This window comes from Sphaeramia orbicularis, chromosome 6 (genome assembly GCF_902148855.1).
Source record: "Sphaeramia orbicularis chromosome 6, fSphaOr1.1, whole genome shotgun sequence".
In the NCBI taxonomy this organism is placed as follows: domain Eukaryota; kingdom Metazoa; phylum Chordata; class Actinopteri; order Kurtiformes; family Apogonidae; genus Sphaeramia; species Sphaeramia orbicularis.
The window spans coordinates 8301513-8323643 of NC_043962.1; the positions used below are offsets into that span (position 1 = coordinate 8301513).

Genomic DNA, 22131 nt, shown 5'->3' on the forward strand with positions numbered 1-22131 from the left:
GCAGATTATGCACTTCAGGTGTTTTATTAAGGGCCTCTTTGGACAGATACCGGAGGGATGATACTGGTAATACTCACACCAAATTATGCAAACAAAGTACATTCATGTAGTAATAACTGCAGTATTTCCATCAGCAGATACTACAACAGGAATAAACAGTAACCACATTGTCCTGCTTCATTGAACTTATCTGAAACTGAAGCTGATGAATAAGTATCATGTACAAATGTATAATGATGAAAGTACAGATGAAGCTGAACGGTCAGAACCAGAACCACCTCAGTTCTATGGGTAAAAGCAGGACTAACATGACACAGACCACATGAATCCAACCATCCAGACCCAGAGGAGATGCAGTAAAACATCCCAAAAAAAAAACAAAAAAAACAGAAAATATCCCACAAACAGGTGCAGAACAAAACCCTCTGAAATAAAAACATATGAAACATCAAACTGTACAAGAGTCCCATCGACTAAACACACGGAACAGATTTAACCCTGGAGTGGACACATGAAAATGAAGATGTGATAGAATTTACCCTGAAGCTGAACAAACATGACATTTATGATTCATGTATTTATTATTATTCTATCTTCTATCCTTTTCCACTGTGGCAGAGGTGACAGATCCCAGATCAGATTCAACAGACTCACATCACAGCCATCCACTACGTCTGCATCATCATCTCAAACCTTAAGGTCAAAGGTTAAGGCCACGTCCACACAAAACCACAACTTTTCCTATCCTATCTTTCTCTTTGTCGTTTTCAAAAAAGTGAGACAGAGTCGTTTCAGCGAAGAAGACATAGAGCATATGCATAACGCTTGCTTGGCTCTACTTGGTTTGGTCCCTCCTGGTTGCCCTTCTGGTTTCCCCTCTCTGTGGTAGATTAGCTGTGGTTGTCTGTTGCTCATTGTAAAGAAAAAGTAGCCGAAGATTTTCATTCAATATTTCCAATAAGCTCAATAGCTGTTGTAGCACGGGCACTACTCTGTAATTCGCCACGGTTGTTGTTGTGAAGTGCTGTCTTGCGTCTGGGATGAACGATTCAAGAGGTGGGGCTATGACATCATTGTTTTAGAAAAGTTGCGGTTTGCTCGTGCAGACGAAGACGTGAAACCAGCGTTTTCAAATTTATCCACTCTAGGACCCAGTTTCAAAAAGTTGCGGTTTCAGTGACTAAAAAACACTGGTTTCATGTGGACCAAAGGCCTATCTGATACAAAACTTTTGCAGATATGACCTAAACCATCTTGGTATGGACAGAGCGTCAAACATGCAGATGTGACGTCACAATGACCTTGAACGACTGTTGAATTCTGACCAAATACAAACCGAAAACTAATATGACCTTTTATAACATGAAGTGTAAAGTGTGCATAATATGCTCACCTGGATACCAGAGGGTTCAAAGGACAAGACAAAATGTTTATTTAATATCGACAAATAAATTCAGTAACGTCTGACATTATTTCCCATCATGCACATGGAAGACGATTCAGCCCAAAGTTGTATTGACATAAACTAACATTATTTCTGACAAACATTATGAGTGTGTTTTGTGTAAATTCATTATGTTCTAACTGTTCTTTTTCTTCTCTTAAACCTACACAAAAATATGAAACATTTCACATCATATGAAAATAAATAAACACAGAACAGCAGTGATTTATTTCTGTTCAATCTGAACTCAAACAGCCTCCCAGAATAAGCAGAAATGTTTGGCCCCACCCCCTTGCATCACATGACCTCACAGCAGGATCTTCTCTCGCGTGTCGGGTAGTCTGAGCGCCACCAGGCCGCCGCCCACCAGTGCAGCGAAGGAAAGCAGGATGGGAATAGCTTTGGTCACACCCACGAAGCTGGCGAAGATGGAGCTGCCAAGAACCGCCGCCAGTTTACACAGAGCGTTGAGAACGCCAAACGCTGTCGCCCTGACAACAGAGACAAAAGATGCAACTATACATGGAGAACATGGGGTTTTATTATTATTGGTCATTTTGTTGTTTAGTTTGGTCAGTATCTGTTCATTTTGTTGGTTAGTTTGGTCAGTATTTGTTCATTTTGTTGGTTAGTTTGGTCAGTATTTGTTCATTTTGTTGGTTAGTTTAGTCAGTATTTGTTCATTTTTGTTCATTTTGTTGGTTAGTTTGGTCAGTATTTGTTCATTTTTGTTCATTTTGTTGGTTAGTTTGGTCAGTATTTGTTCATTTTTGTTCATTTTGTTGGTTAGTTTGGTCAGTATTTGTTCATTTTTGTTCATTGTGTCTAGAATCCTTCAACACTGTCTTCACATTGGTGTCAGCTTGTTACAGATTCACCTTGTGTGATTTAACTTATTTATTTATTCTTATTTATTATAGTTTTCATTTGTATCTCCTCCAGACAGCCACAGTTTCATCTCCACAGACCCTGTGGTCCTGGTCTTGGCTTGTTGTCAGACTCATTCCATTAGTAGTTCAACCTTAAATGCGGTACCTCTTGGACGCCGGGTACAGCTCCACCGTCACCACCTCGATGCCGTTCCAAGCAGCGACGCTGACGCCGCAGAACAGACACTGCAGAGCGATGATTGCTGATTGGCTGGAGCTCAGAAACAGCAAGAATGTACATCCTGCTGATATGAGCATGGATCCACCTGAGAGGACAGAGGACAGATGTGGTTAAGGACAGAAACAGTGGTGGTTTTAAAAGTCAAGGTTCCAGCCCCACCTATGATCTTCACTCTGCCGATTTTCTGCATGAACAGGGCGGAGATGATGTTACCGGGCAACACAGCCAGACTCCCCAGGAAGCTGACCAGGTAAATGAGGACGTCGTTTTCCTCCATGGTGTCCAGATGGCAGCCATGTTTGTTGTGTTCGAAGGTGGTGTTTTCCAGTCTACAGTCGATGAACTTCTCCTCCCACAGATCTGAAGAAAACACAAGAACGACAACAAAACGCCGGCAAGGACGGTGAACGATTCAAACATTGGAAAGAAAAAGAATGATTCAACCAACGGAACGAAAAATAATGATTTAACCAACAAAACAAAAAGGAACTCTTTCTGTTTCTGTTCACTTTCTGTCTAGTTGTAGACAGAGCCCCTCATTTCACTGACAAAAACATCCGTCATCTGATTCAAATACAAACTGCATCTCTTTATGCCTTTGATAGATCTGCATATAGATTTACACACACACACACACACATATTTACAGATAAAATACAATCAATGAACTACACAAGCCGCAAGAACACAGGTAAAAAAACAGTTAAAAAAAAAAGGTGAAACACCCCTAAAACCTTAAAGTCATGGTGCGTCTGGACGTACCTGTGTTGTAGAAGACGGTGGATCGGATGGTGCAGTTCTCGAACACTGTGTCCGTGGACTTGATGTCCTCGAAGTGACAGTCTTCAAACAGCGAGTCCACGAACTTCACCGACTTCATCTCTATACTGATGAACCTACGGGGATGGGATGGACACAAACAAACCAAGAGACGCAAAAATATGGACTTCTACTGCCGTGCCCACGCAGAACACAGAGGCAAAGTCATGGCTTCCCCCTGATGGTGACACTGGGGAAACACCATGGACTCATCTGTCCAGATTTACCCTGTGATACACAACATTCAGTTTTACAGGTTTTACTGTAAAATTCTTGTGTGAATTTGTTTTTGATTGTCATCATCAGATCCTTTTCCACATCAGGAACTTTAACTGTACCTGAATTCTGAAAAACCTCTGAGTGTTTCCTGGAATTCTTGGGGGTGGAGCTATGTGTTGAATGCTGACTGGTGGAACACACTGTCACACGTATGTTCACCCTCCATGTTTAATCCAGTTGTGTCTTTGTGTATCAGGTGTTTTTGTATCGTGTGTGTGTATGTAACAGGTGTGTGTGTGTGTGTCAGGTGTGTGTGTGTGTGTGTGTGTATCACAGGGTTGGTTCTGCGTCATAACCATAGAAGTTCAGTCATATACAGTGTCACAGACTGTATATGTGGGCGAAGTTTGTCAGAGGTGAAACTTCCATAAAGATAAACTCACTGGTTTTGTCACATAAACAGTTTCTAGCCTGTGGGCCAAAACAGGCCACTAAAGAGTCCAATCCCCCCTGTGGGATGAATTAGTGAAATGCAAAAACTACACTGAAGATATTACCAATCAAGGATATTAATAAAAAACATTAAAAACATTTTTACCAGGCCCTCTGAAGGGGAGGAAATGGGTATTGTTTTTGGTTCGGTTTGTTTGTTTGTTAACACTTTAGCTGCAAAACTACTGGTTGAATTCATACCAAATTGGGTTTATAGATTGCCAGTGACCCAGAATAGATGTCATAACATTTTGGGAAATGTAGGTCAAAGTTCAAATTTTTTGTGATTTTTTAAAAATCTTACCATTTACTTATAATGGGCAAAATATGTGTGAGGGGCGGGGTTTGTTGTGCCTGGCACCACTTGTTTGGTTGGTTTTTTGTTTTGTTTTGTTTGTTTTTTTGTTAATTTTGTGGAATAGCTTGTTTGAATTGTTGATTATTTTGTTCATTTTAGTTCATTTTCTTAATTATTTTCTTAGTGTTTTTTGTGTTGATAATTTTGTTCATTTGGTTGATTATTTTGTTCATTTTTGTAAAAAAATCTTTTTCAATTTTGTTCATTTTGTTGGATATCTTGTTTGATTTGTTGATTAATTTGTTCATTTTCTTGATTTTGTTGATTATTTTGTTTGATTTATTATTTTATTCAATTTGTTGATTTTGTTTTAGTTAATTTTGTTGATTATTTTATTCAATTTTGTTCATCTTCTTGATCATTTTGTTAGTTTTGTTGAATGTGATGATTATTTTGTTAATTTTCTTGATTATTTTGGTCATTTTTATTCATTATCTTCATCATTTTATTCATCCTTTCTGAAGTTACACACTCCATTTCTGTTGACATTCGCTGACATTTGGTCAAATTAAACTGTTATCGATGCAGAACTATGAGTACTGATTGCTGGTTCATGTTGGAGTTGCTGAAGCTGCTGATTTGAGGAAACATCCAGGTTAATTTTGAAGCAGGACTGATCTTATTGGTTGTCAACGTGGTGATAAAAGTCAACATGAGGATATTTTTTCAGACCCAGTGACTGGACGTCTTTATTCACGCTGCTGCAAATGGAGGTAAAAGTGTATTTTCAAGAACCAAAACGTAAGTGATCTCTTCTGAAATCCGTCTGATCCTATTCCAAAACCAGGGAGAATGTCTTTACCCAGTTCACCGTCATGAGGAGTGAAGCTGCAGAACATGGACGTACAATGGTTAAAAGTGCAGTTCGTCATACCAACCTGTCATGGACGGAAACGTGAAGCGTCCATAAACCTGCACGGTTTACTGTCTTCACAATGTTAATGACTCTTTACTGACCATTAGCATATGCAGTTAGCAAAACCTGTTAACATATCGCTAATGTTTTAAACACACAAAAAAATGCTAATTTGTGACAACAACATAAGAATGAAATGATTGATAGAGTAGAAGAATAGCACTTATATTTGCTGTTTTAAAGTGTTAGTGATGCTTTTTCAGAACAAGACAAGTACATGTACATTAACCCTCTGGTATCCGCCCATAGACGTCCTTCTAATCACCGAAAGCACATTATCTGTAGTCTGGTCAGCCATCTCGTTTTCTCAGTGTAATCAGTACTGAGCAAATGGTCTGGAACCGCTCCATTTGCTGCGAGTTATGCCCAATCTATTTTAAATCGGCCAATCACAAGTCTTGGGGGGCGGGTGTTTCGCAATGTGTCATACACACTGACTTCTTTTTGTTGCGAGTCAAAGTCAATGCCAAGTCCACAAACCTCTTTACAACTGTTGTCGGTTGTTTGATTCAAAACTATGGATTGAATTACAGATTACACCCAGTCCATCTTTCTCAATAACAAAACCATCTGGAATCGCGGCACTTGAAACCAAATATGAAGGCGGGACTAACAGGTGCCAAGTAAACCAATCACAGATAAGATGGACGTGACGCTTTTGTCAGAGAAATTTAAGAATGCAGGGTGTAATCTGTGATTCAATCCTTATTTTTTAATGAAACATGTTAAATTAAACTACATCACTTGCGTATTGCCCCCACAGGTGATGTATGGTATTACACACGTCACTGCGTTGCGCATCAAAAAAATGGATAACACATTTTGAGACGCAAGCATGCCTCATGTCTGCCAATGCATCTCGATGCGCCGCAATGCGTTTGTGTGCCTTTGTGTCGACAATGAAACAGCCCTTAGTGAATTTAACATAGTTTACAATGTGCTGATTCAAGTGGATGGGTCAGAATTTTAAAATTCATGTAAAAATGAACAAGTTTTGAATTCTGACCTAAAACAAATTGTAAAAAAAAAAAAAAAAAAAAAAAGTAATATGACCTTTAATAACATGAAGAGCAAAGTGTGCATCATATGCTCGTCCGGATACTGGAGGGTTAATATGTCATGTGTTGATCTATTAAAGCCTTTGTCTACCCCATCATCTTCATGTTTTATGAAAATAAACAAAATATTTCAAAATTTTGCAGAAAACATGTTGTGCCCTTTTATAAAGTGAAGTGCAAAGTGTGCATAATGTGCTCACCTGGATACTGGAAGGTTAACATATAGTGGGGATATTTCAGATAATCAATATTTTGATCGTTAAAGCAAACAGTTTGATAGTTTAAATTGGTAAAACTGTCTATACAAAGTAAAATTAGCAGAGAATTTGATATTTTTACAGTGGAATATAATGAATATATTCATTTGAAGTATTTTCATTCACTGCTGATGTAATGCAGGTGTGTTTTAACTCTGTTGCAAATCTGTTTTGTTTGTTTGTTTTGCTTAGCTTTGTGAGACTTACTTGTCACGGATGTATTCCTCTTCTTTATGGATCTGATTCTCCAGAGAAAAATTAAAAAGGAAATTCTCCACTCGCACTTTATGGAACACCTTAAATGACACAGAAATGAGTGGAAATGACTAAAAACACCTAAATGAATGTTGACTTTAAGTGAATAAGATGAATTCCATCCACTAGTGCCATAGACATGTGCATCTTCCTGCTGGTATTAGAAGAAGAACATCCCTCAGTTTATGTTTCATTTGTTCAGATTACAGATAATTAATGATCAATATCAATAATGACATGAATGGATCCATTACCTTGACTTTGGACTCGTACTCCTCACGTTGAAGGTGTTTGATCATGTCAGGAAACCACACAGACAGTCCATAGTAACTGCACAGAGACATAAACAACTATACAATTAAACACAAATGCATCGTTATGTGATTGATTCTCATCCTCAGAGGAGCTTCAATCCACATTTATGCCTCATATGTATAAACAGACCTGAGTTAAACCCACAGGGAATATGTGTGTGATCACTAAATCTGTGACAGATCTGTGTTTAGAGTATAAAGTCTGTTCAGTTTCCTGGTTGATTTGGTTATGTTGGTGTTTGTTGTAATACTACTACTACTACTTCTACTACTACTACTAATACTACTACATACATACTACTACTACTACATATATAATACTACTTCTACTACTACTACTAGTAGTACTATTCCATATCTACTACTAATACATATCTACTTTACTACTACATACATAATGCTACTTCTACAACTACTACTACTACATATCTACTATTACTACTAATACTACTACATATCTACTATTACTACTACATATATAATACTACTTCTACTACTACTACTACTACTACTACTACTACAGATCTACTATTACAACTACATATACAATACTACTTCTACTACTACTACTAGTACTATTCCATATCTACTACTCCTACATATCTACTATTACTACTACATACATAATGCTACTTCTACAACTACTACTACTACATATCTACTATTACTACTAATACTACTACATACATAATACTACTACTACTACTACTACTACATATATAATTCTACTTCTACTACTAGTACTATTCCATATCTACTACTACTACATATCTACTATTACTACTACATACATAATGCTACTTCTACAACTACTACTACTACTACCACATATCTACTATTACTCCTAATACTAATACATACATAATACTACTTCTACTACTACTACTACTACTACTACATATCTGCTATTACTACTAATACTACTACATACATAATACTACTACTACATACATAAATAAATACATACTACTACTACTAGTATTATTCCATATCTACCACTACTACATATCTACCATTACTACTACTTCTACCGGAACCAGTGACCAGATTCTCAATATTTTGACTAAAATATTGAAAACAAAAATGATTTTAAATAAATGGTTTTAACAGTTAACATATGCAGTCATTTTTTTTGTTTGTCATTGGACATAAATCCCAGACGTTCCCTGTGGGAGGTTTTGGTTAAGGCGTTTTCAGACAGGAAGGGGTTAAATATATAATTGACAGCTGATTTCATGTCGTGCAGTTTAACCGAGGCCTTCCCTGTCCTTAGTACCTGTTGGACTGTTAACGTGGTCCACTCACCTGAAGGCCATGCAGAACCAGATGACCGCCATGAACAGTGTCGCAAACCTCAGCTCAACAGAAACAAGAGACGCAACGTTCTTCAGAACCTGGAAACAAACACAGCGGAGAACCACGAATACATCCATTTAACTCACACGATATGTACTGCCACACCCCCATTCATATAAATAACAGACAGACAGGCCTCATAGTTACTATACACCAACATGCACGAAAAATACAGTAAATTACACAAAAAATATACTGACATACTCAAAATATGCACTAGAAATATACTGAAATACTCAAAATATACACTAAAATGCACTGAAATATACTCTAAAATACATGAAAATATGCTAGAATACTCAAAATATACAATAAAATGCACTAAAATACATAAAAAAATATTGTAAAATACTCTAAATATACACTAACATACAATAAAATGCACTGAAATATACACCAAAATATACAAAAAATATGTTAGAGTGTTTAAAATATACAATAAAATGCACTAAAATACACACTAAACTGCAGTAAAATACACAAAATATATGCTATAATACACAATCAGTATATGTGCAGGTTTGATGAAGCTGAATTTCTGACTTTTTAAGACATTTATCTCAGCAGCTTTGGTAAAATTTCATTCCTTTCATTCACATAAATAATAGTTCAACAGGCCTCCTAGTTATTATACAGCAGCATGCACAAAAGAATACACAAAAAAACACAGAAAATATAATGAAATACTCAAAATATACACTAAAATACACTAAAAATATAATGAAATAATCAAAATATACAGTAAAATGCATTGAAATATACACTAAAATATACAAAAATATGCTAGAATACTCAAAATATACAATAATATACACAAAAAAATACACTGAAATACTCTAAATATAACCTAAAATACACTTAAGTAACTGTCCAACAGGCTTCATAGTTACTGTGTTGAACCAGTGTCAATACATTGGACTAACTCTGTACGAAGAAAATATAGAAATATCATTTATCTGTGGTAGTTAAGGACCTTTGAGTGTCAGATTTAAGGATTAATTATGACGTTTAATGTGAATGACTTCAGGATGATCCCACTGAAGCCTGTTTAGTGTCTGGTGGTTTTCAGTGGAGGATGTTGTGGATCATCATGTGACTCTGAGTCCATGTAAATAAACCCTGGATGTTGTTGTTGATGTTGTTCCAGTACATACCAGTTTACCCAGGGTCAGTGAGCGGACGGCCCAGCGTTGGATGGGCGTCCCCGTCGCACTCTGGATCTCAATGAACTCATCCTCTGCTGTTTTAGGAGCCTTGATGTGAGTCACCTGAACCACACAAAAACAGATTAATTCTAACAGCTCCATCTAAATCGGAGACATCGGAGGTCCTACAGTCACACCAATAACATAATAATAACATCATAACCTAGAAATAATGGCAAATACAAACTTTACTCTATGCTTTAGAGAGAAAAAAGTATATTACATTATGAAAATGTTAACATCTACAAACTACAAATGTGAATAACATGAACAACCTTGAATTTGATAAGAAAAATAAGAGTCATTTTAACAATATTATGCCCCAACTTACAATTAGTGCATGTTATTTACAGATCACAGTGGATCTAAAAATACACAAAACATTTAGTAACAGGCAGACTATTTGTACAATTACACTGATTTTCCTTAAGACATTTCGTGTTGTAATAATAATAAATAAAATGAACAAAAATGTATAAAAGAATTGACAAAATGAACAAAATTCTCAACAAATCGAACAAAAACCCCCAAAATGAACCAAATAATCAACAAATTGAACAAAATAATGAAAAGAAAAACCGCTAAAAATCTAACAAAAACATTTATTGTTCATATTTGTTCACATTTTTTGTGAAAGATTAGTTTGTAAACATAAATATTTCCCATGTCATTTTTCTTTTTTCACTCTAGAACAAACAGAAGCATTAATCAAATCAATTAGTATTTGTCATTATTTATATGTTACTGTGTTATTATTTTACTGGTTCTGATCCACTTTAGATCATATTGGTCTGAATGTGGAACTTGAACTAAATGATTTTAACATCATTTACTGTTAATATCTTCAGTGTAAGTTTCTCATTTCATGGGCTGTATTGGAGCCTTTGGCGGCCGGTTTTGGCCCACGGGCCGTATGTTTGACCCCCCACCCCACCCACCCACCCACCACTGTAGATGTGTTGATACTCACAGTGAAGACCTTCTCCGGTTGACCCTTGGCCCTCCAGTTGGTGTCATGGACCTGCTTAAGGATCATCCAGGCCTCATCATGTTTGGCGTTCTGTTCCACAAAAAACACACAGAAAATGAAAAGTTACTGTAGGTGAAATAAATCTGAACCTGGCATGTGAAGCACTGACTCTAGATGATAAATCAGTTCGTAAATCTCATCCTAACTCACTGCCAGGTCTGTGCATCTTATACACACAATTTACCAGCTGATATTTTCAACACACTGGCCAAAGTACTTTACACACTGATCCTCATGCAAAAAGCCACACACAAACAAGTGGGGGAAAGGAGGCGGAACTTATAAATAGCCCCGCCCAGTCACACAACCCTTTGCCCCTCCTGCTTACTGGTACCCCGCCCACCCACGGATTGATTTGGAGTCTTAACTTTCAGTCTTTTTAAAAACTTTTCAAAAAATGCAAAACTTGAGAGAAAGGCACATATGAAGAACAAAAAAGGTATAGAGCATGTGTGTGAAATTTGAAAAGAATCGGATGAAAAGAGAATTTAAAAAATGGGTTGGACAAAAATATTAAGAAGGACGGACTATATACCCCCACCCACACCTCTGGATCTAAAATACACTTAAATATATGCTGAAATACACTGACATACACAACAACAGATGGTAAAAAACACAAAAATACACTAAAAATACACTTGAATCTGCTTAATATATGCTAAGACACACTGAAATATACAAAAACAAGGTAAAACACACACACTAATGCACAAAAAAATACACAAAAGTGTCCCAAAAAATCCACAAAAATCCACTTGAATATATGCTAAAATACACTGAAAAACACAAAAAAGATGGTAAAATACGCAAAAATACACAAATATATATAAGGAATATGGTGGAATACACTAAAATATTCAAAAATACACTGAACTCTACTTAAATGTGTGCTAAAATACTGAGAAAAGAAGGTAAAATACACAAAAAAATACACTAACATGTACTGTACAAGAAATTCAGTAGAATACACTAAAATACTCAAAAATACACTCAAATCTGCTTAAAAATATATTAAAATACACCAAAATACTGAAAAAAGATGATAAAATACACTAAAATATGCTAAGATATACTAAAGAAATTTAATGCTGGAGAAAATTTAAGACAAAATATAGGAGAAAATATAAGAGAAAATTTAAGAGAATGTTGCGTAATTGTATCAACATTAACCAAATGTTCTGGATCTGTGTATTCACTCGGGAGTCGTGTGTATTCCCACAGTGATTGATCGTGCAAAAATGTGTGTGTTGTTCGATCCCACAGAGATTAATCAGGTATAAATGTGTGTATTGATTGATCCAACTGTAATTGATCAGGTATAAATGTGTGTATTGATTGATCCAACTGTAATTGATCAGGTATAAATGTGTGTATTGATTGATCCAACTGTAATTGATCAGGTATAAATGTGTGTATTGATCCATCTCACAGTGATTGATCAGATATAAATGTGTCACTGAGCTCCTTTATTGATCTGGGCTGAAACCACCAGTTGCTGAATTCTGACTTTATTGATGATGTATATATCCAGGTTTAATAAACACCATCTCAGTCTGACCTCCAACAGGAAGCGAGGGCTCTCGGGCATGAAGGTGAGTCCGACCAGGGAGGCGATGGCGGGAAGAGCGGCGACCAGGACGAAGACCCTCCAGCTGTGGAACTGGAACTCAGTACCCATACTGAACCCCCAGCCTGGTTTAAACAAACACACAAACACTGGACTAGAACAGACACGTGTCCAAAACAACACACATCATGAACACAACATGTGTCAGCTCTGATTTAAGGATTTAAGGGTCGTTTGGTCAGAATTCTGTTGAAAAAAAATTTTGTGCTAGGTCAAGTGTTAAATGTTAAAACGTCTCAGTGTGCATTTTGTACTCGCTGGGTAGAAGGGTGTTAGTGTAGGAATTTACCCTAGTTTATAATGTGATGATTTTAGTGGATGGGTCAGAATTGTGTATTAGTTACCGTATCAGGGTATGGTAGGTAGGTTGTGTACTTGTAGTTGTGTAGTTGTGTATTTGTAGTTGTATATTGTGTAGTTGTTACCGTATCGGGGTATGATCCCCCAGGCAGTGAAGGAGGCGTAGATCCCACCGATCATCCAGAACATACACAACCAGGACAGATGTTCTCCACGTTTGTCCATCTGTAGAAACTCAGAGAAATAGGAGTAGACGATGGGAACCGTTCCACCGATTCTGAAACACATGAGCACATGAACATGATCAGTAGTTCAAACAGACTGGAACTCAATCAATCAAATTTTATTTATACAGTGCCAAATTATCTCATGACACTTTACATGTAGAGCTGGTCAAAACCAGACTCTCAAACTGTCCACAGGTTAGTTTGGTTATTTTACCTAATTAACAATAAACAATAAACTAAAGAATCCTTCTCATTTGTTTGTGTTGATACATTCACACCTATACAAACACAAAAAACAGTTTATCAAAAATATTTCATGATAATATTTGAGATTGTGTACATTTTTCCTTTTTTCCACTTGTGTATGAATATTTTTGTGACACTGGTTTATAATTATTTATAAATGATTAAATGTGTTAAATTACAGACTTTAATAAGTGTTATTTCATAAATATTTATTTATTTTATTCCCTCTTGTCCATTTTGTTTATTATTCTCTTAAATGTGTTGTTAATTTCCTTCATTATTTAATTTTTTTTAATTATTGTATGAAATTGCTTGATTGTTGTATTAATTTTGTTTATTATTTTATTAATTTGTCTTCATTTCATTTATTATTTTCCCTATTTTTATTTCTTTTATTTTCTTGATTATTGTCCTCATTTTGTTCATTATTTCATTCATTTTTGTTCATTTTGTTTTGTTTATGTGATTTATTTACCAGTAAAAGTCTATGAAACTATTAAAATGCTTGCAATTAACTGGTGTACAATGTTTTATAAATGATCTACCTCAGATTAAATGTGTTACATATTACACATTTTAAGGAGATGAAAGTAAACCTGATGTTTTCAATGTACATGATAAAGAGTTATTAGTCATAAGTCAACAATTTTTTTTTTCTGAAAATAATCAACCTATGACCATAAAAGAATGCTTGCTTGACAAGGCACTAATTTTTTTTTTTTTTTTTTTGCATTAGTTTAGTTTAGTTTTTGTGTAAATGAAAACAGTCGTGTTATTATAGTAATCACAAATAATGAGCCATCAGAGTGCTTTTCAGAGTATTTCCCTCAGATCTGCAGTATTTGGGTGTTAGCACTGTGCTCAGTCTATGACCTGGTTTGCAGATCCCTGTGGACTCCCTATGGTTATTCTGGGATGGAGACTGTGCTGTGTCAGTGCAGTCAAACCCCAGCCTCCGTCTGCATTTACACATGGGTTTGATCTGTTCTATCAAATCCTTATTGGAGTCTGCGCTGACTCGGATTCTCAACAAACCAGTGAAATAAAGGCTGAAACCAGCTGATACTGCAGGATCAGTAAAAAGACCAGATGTTCACCAAATGTTTACATCAGTGCACACAAAGAGGCTGTAAATGATGCTCTGAATACGTTCTATTAACCCTTATGCCCTTTTTAATTTCTTAAATGTACACACACACACACACACACAAATAACTTCTGTAAAATCATGTCAACATTTTTTTGGGAGGCTTTTTTCAATAAATCTGTTAGATTACAGTAAAAATGTCAATGTTTTCTTCAACATAAAATATTGACGAATATACTGAATGCTGAAAATTGTTTAATGTTTAGCAGTTTTGAGCAGGGATGAAGTTTTTTAAGAGATTTATGAAAAAAGAAAAAATACATATAGCTGTGTGATGATTTTATATCAGTTTGTGTGTGTGTGTGTGTGTGTGTGTGTGTGTGTGTGTGTGTGTACATTTTTGTCATGAAGATAAGGAGGGGGGGTAAAACGCATTATGGGAGTTTAAAACACATGTAAGAGTAAAAGACACTAGATTAAAAAGTTCTTACCAATTTCATGCTGAGATACACAGATAAAATGATCAACACAATTTTTAAAAAAGGGAAGAAAGTACAGAAATGTCTGAAGAGGGAATAAGGGTTAAGACTTAAGTCACATGAAAGACATTTGATCTTATTAGGAAATGCCTGGTAATTTCAGTGGAAACACGCCCAGGTTTTTCTAAATCCAGGGAAAATGATAAAAGCCCTGCAGTGGAAAGAGAGAAAAGGAGTAAATACTGTTTATCACATGAGTTTAATATGGGCATTTATCAAAACAGGAACTTTAATTTTACCGTGGATTCAGAAATACCTCAGAAATTACCTGGTAAAAAACATTTAAAAACCCTTGAGTCCAAAAGTTCCTGGTGGGGGGGTTAAATTCATTCACTGATAGTTGTATTTTGTTTAGTGTGGCTTAGTTTTCTTAATTTGTTCAATATTTTATTAAAGTTTTGTGTAGTTTTAATAATTTTTTTCCCTTATTTTGTTTGTTCAGTTTGGTAAATTTGTTCATTATTTTATTACATTTTTGTTCAGCTTTAATATTTTTGTCATTATTTTACAAAATTTTTGTTCAGTTTAATATTTTTTGAAAATTAATTTTGTTTGGTTTTGTTTTATTTCAGTCTAGTGATGTAAAATCAAACTTCCTATTCTTGTCTTCTCACGTTTTTCCATTATTTTACTTAATTCATGTTTAGTTTTCTTATCTCTACACTACTTGAACAAACCTGAAAGTACATTTCTATGCATTTGCAGAAACGCTGATTTGAGGTAAATCTAAGGGTGTTAAAGGTGCGTTACCCGACTCCTGAGAGCAGCCTGAAGAACAGGAAGAAGCCGTAACCCTGGGCGAACGATGACAGGAAGGCGAAAATGCAGTTGATTGCCAATGCCACAATCAGACAACGGCGGCGGCCAACTTTGTCAGCGAGGCCCCCCCATAAAAACGCTCCCACCATCATACTGAGAAAAACCACCAGACCTGCAGAGAAAAGACAGAAACTAAAGAACTATATACTCAACAGACAACAATATGTGCAAATGAATCAGTATAAATCTAGACTGATGAATACAATATGTGGAGTACCTCAGGGATCAGGTTTAGGTCCTAAATGCTTTAATGTAGTATATACAACAGGTGCATGGCATCAAATGTGTTAAAATTTGTGTTATTTGCAGATGACACATATTTTTATTCTAGTGGAGAATTGCAGCAGCTTTTGAATTAAATCAAAGTAAAAACATTAATACATATAAAAGGAAAATATATAATATAATTTATAAATAAATATAAAGATGAGGAAAAGCAGTTTAATCAAAGACAGTAAGGTCAGTGTTTAAAGAAAATGTAAATGTATTGTTTTGGGGTTTTTTTAATTTTTGTTTTGTTCTTTATTTGAACTGTGTAATGGGAACATATACATTTATACTTGTATAACCAGTATCAGTAACATGTACAACGGCTCTGATACTATTACAGTGACGTGGTTTTTCTTCAAATATTAGGCTATTATTAATGATGACAGGGACCATTTGTGACCCACATGGTCTGAGGTTCATTATTACACACTGAGGTTTTCTCGTCTCAGCTGTTTGGTGTCCACACACTCAGCTTTTTCTTTAACTAACATTTTAAACATGGATGTGAAACGTGTTTCCGCTGACAGCCATCCCATCTGCTGCCAAACACCGACGCCCTGACAGATGGTCATCCAACAGGGGAGAGAACTGCAACAACCAGCCAGATCAGATCAAACTCACATCTGAAACCCCACAGAGACACTGACTGGAGAACCAGGGTGTCAAATATACACCTTTAAAAAAGTGAATAACATGAACAACCTGAAATGTAATATAAATCAGTGTAATTGTACCAATATTCTGTCTGTTACTAAATGTTTTGTGTACTTGTAGATCCACTGTGATCTGTAAGTTATAATGTACATGTGGAAATGATAAACTGAGGCAGAATATTGTTAAAATTACACTTATTTTTCTGATTGTGGTTGTTCATGTTATTCACATTCTATTGTGAATGGATAGTTTGTAAATGTAAACATTTTCATCATGTAATTGTTATTATTTTCCTGGTCTGATCCACTTTAGATCATATTGGTCTGACATCCCTGTTATATATTGAGTTAAAGTGCATAAGCTAATACTGACCGACCTTGTTTATCTGATTCACACCCTAAAATCCTGTATTTAAGGCCAGAAGATGAGGTGAAAATATGGCTCTTATGTAAGTGTTACTGCAGAGGCTGGTGTTGTGACGCTGAGATTGACCTTCCAAGGTCAGAACCAAGACCAGGATCGATGAGTGGACGAGTCCGACTGCTGAGTCAGAACACAAACACCAACAGGAGAAACTGAGGAGAGATGGGGGGTGGGGTGGGGGGTGGAGTAGAACCAAAGAGAACAGAGGAACACTGGAAGACACGGGAGTCAAACAAAACCGGCAAACCTTAAAGGTACATGTAGTGAATTTTCACTAGTATCTGTCTCAAAAGATTGCGTATCATGTGGCTGCACAAACAACAAACACCAACACATATTTTAACTCAATCTGTCTCACTGACTGATACTGGTTTACTCACACTGATCACCTGGAATCAATGATGGTACATCACTTACAGCCAATGACTGCTCCCCATAGGTTCAGACCCCGCGCATAATTCACCTAATATAAAGGTCCAGTTTTGTGCATTTTTGGGGATTTTTTTTATTGAATTTGTGCCTCTCTTGTAATACACAAGGAACAAATAATGTGGTAAACATGACCCGTACAGGTTCACTGTAATGTGAATAATCTGAAATATGTGCAAACTGAAATGTCTTCAGAAAAATAAGTGTAATTTTAACAGTGCAACGTTATTTTATCTTTATATCTTTGTTTCTTCCAGATTCTTGTGCAGAAGACCAATAATCTTAGAAACACTCTTAAACAAAGGTATTAAAAATGTTCCTCCCCTTCACAGCCTGTTGAACCAGCAGCTAAAAAAAAGTTTAAAATGCTTTTACTAAAATAATTTAAAGTATAAATGTTAACAGCAGCGTTGCTGTCATTTCTAAACTAATTATCTAATGTTTAGTTTCAAAGTGAACTGAGCAAACAAACCTGGTAAACTCATCTTGTGTACTTCTACAGTCGTATCCTACCTAATACTGAACTATGTCTGTGAATGAACCCGATACGACCAAAGGGCTGATTCATCTGTGCCTCTCAGCACCCATTAGCTAATTACACTGCAGTACTCACACCAGGATTTATGTAGAGGAAACGATTTTCTCCCTGATCAGCATCAGCTTCTACTCTCATCATATCAACTGCATTTAATGTCAGCAAACACCATCAGTCAATGAGGCTAATAATGTGTGATTATGACCACGGGTGTTAATAAAAAAAGCTCAAAACCTCATAAATACGTCACTAATGTCATCTTCACAGATGAAAGATTTAGTAGAAAAATTCAGAGTAAATTCAAAGATTATCATATAAAAACAGTTCCACTGTCCCTGTATGTCAGCGTCATGTTCTATATGAATCAATCCCCAGTTGTAATAATGTAATAATAATAATAATAATATTAATAATAATAATGGATTAGCTAGATTTCTATAGCGCTTTTCAAGGCACCCAAAGCACTTTACATTATTATGTTAGAGTCCTGTGGTCTGGACGCAGGAGATCAATCTCCCAATAGAAGTGGGTGGTACTTACACTGATGGAGAACTCAAATAATTCATAGTCCACATATGACATCTATCAGTGAACAATAGGAACTATACTGGTATCTGTAACCAATTACATGTTATAAGCCATTAAAATATCGACCATCAGAAGGAAAGGAACATTTTTAATATTTCAAAAATTTACAAAAATTAAAAAATCTAAATTTGTCAAAACTGTGAACAAACTTTGTAGACATTGTCCCAATGAAGATACAGATAAAATTAGAAATTACTCCGGTAAAATTTTAGACTGAAACATCTAAACCAGGGTTTTTTGATTTTTGAAATTTCTGAAGTGAAAGTAAACGTGTCACATCCGATTATTCCATTTATCTGATTAGAACAGTATAAAATATAAATTACACTTCATTCCACTCGTTTTCAAATATGTCATTTTTTGTCTTCTTTCTTAGCTTTTTTGTTTGCTGTTTTTGGTTTTAAGTTTGAAATAAAAAATAAACAAGCAAACAAAAGCTGGGCCTCAGATAAACAAATAAACAAATGAATGGATCAAACCAACATCATCTAAACCAAACCAGTGGACCCAAACACACCAGACACCAACATCTGACATTAAACAACAATGCATCCTTCCAATCCTTACCCAGCATGCCTTTCTCTGCATTGGACAGGCATAAATCCTTCTCTGCAGACGGAAGAACAAAAGCCACCACGAAACATTCAACTCCGTCGGCCATCAGCGCCAAACCCAGGACAATAAAGAGTGTCCACTGGAACCTCCCGTGTCCACAGTCCTCCATGATGTCCTCGTACTGTTCAGAAAGTTCCTGTAGTTCAGACACGGCGCTGCCCGGGGTTCGAGTCTTAGCCCTAAACAAGAACCAGAACCAGAAAGACCATAAGTGGTGGAAAACCGACTCTGAAACAGACAGGGGTCAGTGTAAAAACAGAACTAATGTCCATGTCCTGTCCTGCTTCAACTCAAACACTGGAGGTGTTGGTTGAGACAATGAAAAAGGCCAAAATAATAATTAAGTTGACTAAAATTTTATATCATTCTTATTCTGCTGATATTCCTGAGGTGGTAAAAACACGATCGTATGAGTTTGATAATGTGTTGTGCAATCGCACCAAGACTAACAACACACTTAACGCACTGGGGCAACTCAGAGGTAGGGAACAGTATGAAATCAGCCAAAATCCCCAAAAAATACATTTAAGTATGTGGTTGTGATGTGAAAAAGTTCAAGGGGGGTGAATATTTAGGCAAAGCAGTATAATATAAAGGATGCATTGTTTGATCAAATGGGATACAAGTCCATGAGAACTGGTAGAAAAGTCAAATGAGTTAAGAAAAAGAATAAACATAAGAAAAAGAGGAAGAACAAGGAGAACAAGAAGACAGTGTGAAACATCTACGTTTCCGTCAGCTGAAGTGAATAAATTAGACATAGTTTTGACAAACAGTGTCAGAGATAGTGTTGGACGTAATAAACAGAGTAGAAGAAAGACAGGTTACAAACACCAAAGGAAATATACATGAATCCAGTTGGGGGAGTTTCACTTTTATAGTTTGGAGTCCAAAGGTTCTTTGGTTAAAATGCCACAGGGTGTAGATTTGATGTGGATGCCAGGTTCCTGTGTACAGGTGTGGTTCTAGATGTAATTCTATGTGTAGTTCTGGGTGTAGGTCTACATACAGTATACAGTAGTTGTAGATCTAGGTGTAGGTGTAGGTGTAGTTCTAAGTGTAGTTATGGGTGTAGTTCTAGGTGTAGCTGTAGTTGTATTTGTTCTACCTGCAGTTGTAGTTCTAAGTGTAGTTGTAGCTGTAGTTATAGATGTAGGTGTAGTTCCAGTTCTAAGTGTAGTTGTGGGTGTAGTTGTAGTTGTAGGTGTAGTTGTTCTACGTGCAGTTGTAGTTCTAAGTGTAGTTGTAGCTGTAGTTATAGATGTAGGTGTAGTTGAAGTTCTTGGTGTAGTTGTAGTTCTAGGTCTATGTATAGTTGTAGTTCTTGGTGTAGTTGTAGTTCTAGGTGTAGGTATAGTTGTAGTTCTTGGTGTAGTTGTAGTTCTAGGTGTAGGTATAGTTGTAGCTCTTGGTGTAGTTGTAGCTCTAGGTGTAAGCTTAGTTGTAGTTCTTGGTGAAGTTGCAGTTCTAAGTGTAGTTGTGGGTGTAGTTTTCTGTACAGCGTCTCACCGTGCTGCCCTCTGCGCCGCCTTAACCTCGTCCGGATGTGGAATCCCCTGATACTCCCCTTCGTACATCTGATCCTCTTCATCATGGCCTTCAGTGACATCACTCGCTGCATCCTCTTCCTGTGGGGGGTAGTCGCCCTGGTAACCATACCCGTCATGGCCGCCTCCTTCTCCGTATGTCCCATAGGCATCTCCTCTACCCTGGTTGTATATTTGGTTTTGGTAGGGGTCGGCCATCTTGATTACTAGGCCTGCTGGGCTAGCACACTAATGTTCCAGTAAATAAACTGTAGTGAACAGGTAAATTCAGCAGGTACAGACTGGTGTAAAACTACAGCTGCATACTAGTGGAACAGCATGTGTTCATTTACTACAAACAAGCTAACCTACTGGCATCACAGTCATTAGCATTAGCTAACCTACTAGCATTAGCACGATGACTGTAACTGAGTGGACCTAAGTGTTAATGACAGGATTGTGTTGCTACAGGAAGGTATTTGGCAAATATTAAATGACAGTTTCTGTGGCAGAAGGTTTGTGTTGATTCCAGCGTCATCAGATCTCGTCTTCAGTTTTCATTCCTGTCAACAGATGAACATAAATTAGTTTATTCAACAGAAAAACCTGCTCCATAGTTATCATTCAGCATATTTTAGTTGAAAAGAAACTAGACATCTGCACAGAACACATGACTGTAAGTTCTCCTCCCATGACAGGATGTTTTGTCCAGTCACAGGTGTTTTCAGACAGGTAGCAGGTTAAATATGTGATTGACAACTGTAAATACCAATCACTCCTTAGATTCATTCAGAAGTAATGATGCCTTCAGGTGCTGTTGGGACGATGATCCTTTCCACATGTGAATTTGAAATTACCAATGTTTTGTGTTCAAGTACTTTTGTTGTCATAGTGAAATGAAAAATGGCTGAAACATAATTTATGATGAACTGATACTTACGTACAACGTGTTAATTCATCTGACACAGCACTATTTTTGTCATTTCTCTTTTTGCAAATTGTGTATAATATAAATGTCCTAAATCACCAGCTAACAGCAGCAGAACAATAACCTTCCAGTATCCAGGTGAGCATATCATGCACACTTTGCACTTTACATTAATAAAGGTCATATTCCTTTTCACAATTTGTTTTTGATCAGAATTCAAAAGTTGTTCATTGTTCCATGATTTTTAAATTCTGACCCATTCACTAAAATCATCAAATTGTAAACAATGTTAAATTCACAACAGCATCAACAACTCATGCAATGGCATACTCCATAGTTACATTCATTTTTCTACAGGCATGATGGGTAATCCTGTCATCTGCGTCTTCTCATCCTCATTTTAACCATGTTTTACACTACTTTAACCACCTTTTACTAACTTTTAGACTGTTTTAACCATCTTTTAGACTCCTTTTACCCAC

General features: G+C 36.3%; 1 protein-coding gene across 2 annotated transcripts in view; it reads right to left on the reverse strand.

Moving 5' to 3' along the window:
- Nucleotides 1-1009: 1009 nt before the first annotated feature.
- The window catches only part of LOC115420736 (synaptic vesicle glycoprotein 2B-like), a 39963-nt gene continuing 18841 nt past the window's right edge, over nucleotides 1010-22131 (reverse strand). For both annotated transcript variants that reach the window (XM_030136220.1, XM_030136221.1), the window contains exons 2-15: nucleotides 20705-21284; nucleotides 19148-19374; nucleotides 15613-15793; nucleotides 12889-13040; nucleotides 12395-12528; nucleotides 10774-10863; nucleotides 9753-9866; nucleotides 8548-8636; nucleotides 7183-7258; nucleotides 6881-6969; nucleotides 3317-3450; nucleotides 2714-2914; nucleotides 2480-2639; nucleotides 1010-1935 (exon numbers count right to left, since the gene is read on the reverse strand). In XM_030136220.1, the coding sequence (XP_029992080.1) occupies nucleotides 1752-1935; nucleotides 2480-2639; nucleotides 2714-2914; nucleotides 3317-3450; nucleotides 6881-6969; nucleotides 7183-7258; nucleotides 8548-8636; nucleotides 9753-9866; nucleotides 10774-10863; nucleotides 12395-12528; nucleotides 12889-13040; nucleotides 15613-15793; nucleotides 19148-19374; nucleotides 20705-20940 (2067 nt within the window). In that variant the 5' untranslated portion in view covers nucleotides 20941-21284 and the 3' untranslated portion in view covers nucleotides 1010-1751. The remainder of the gene's footprint in view (nucleotides 1936-2479; nucleotides 2640-2713; nucleotides 2915-3316; nucleotides 3451-6880; nucleotides 6970-7182; nucleotides 7259-8547; nucleotides 8637-9752; nucleotides 9867-10773; nucleotides 10864-12394; nucleotides 12529-12888; nucleotides 13041-15612; nucleotides 15794-19147; nucleotides 19375-20704; nucleotides 21285-22131) is intronic.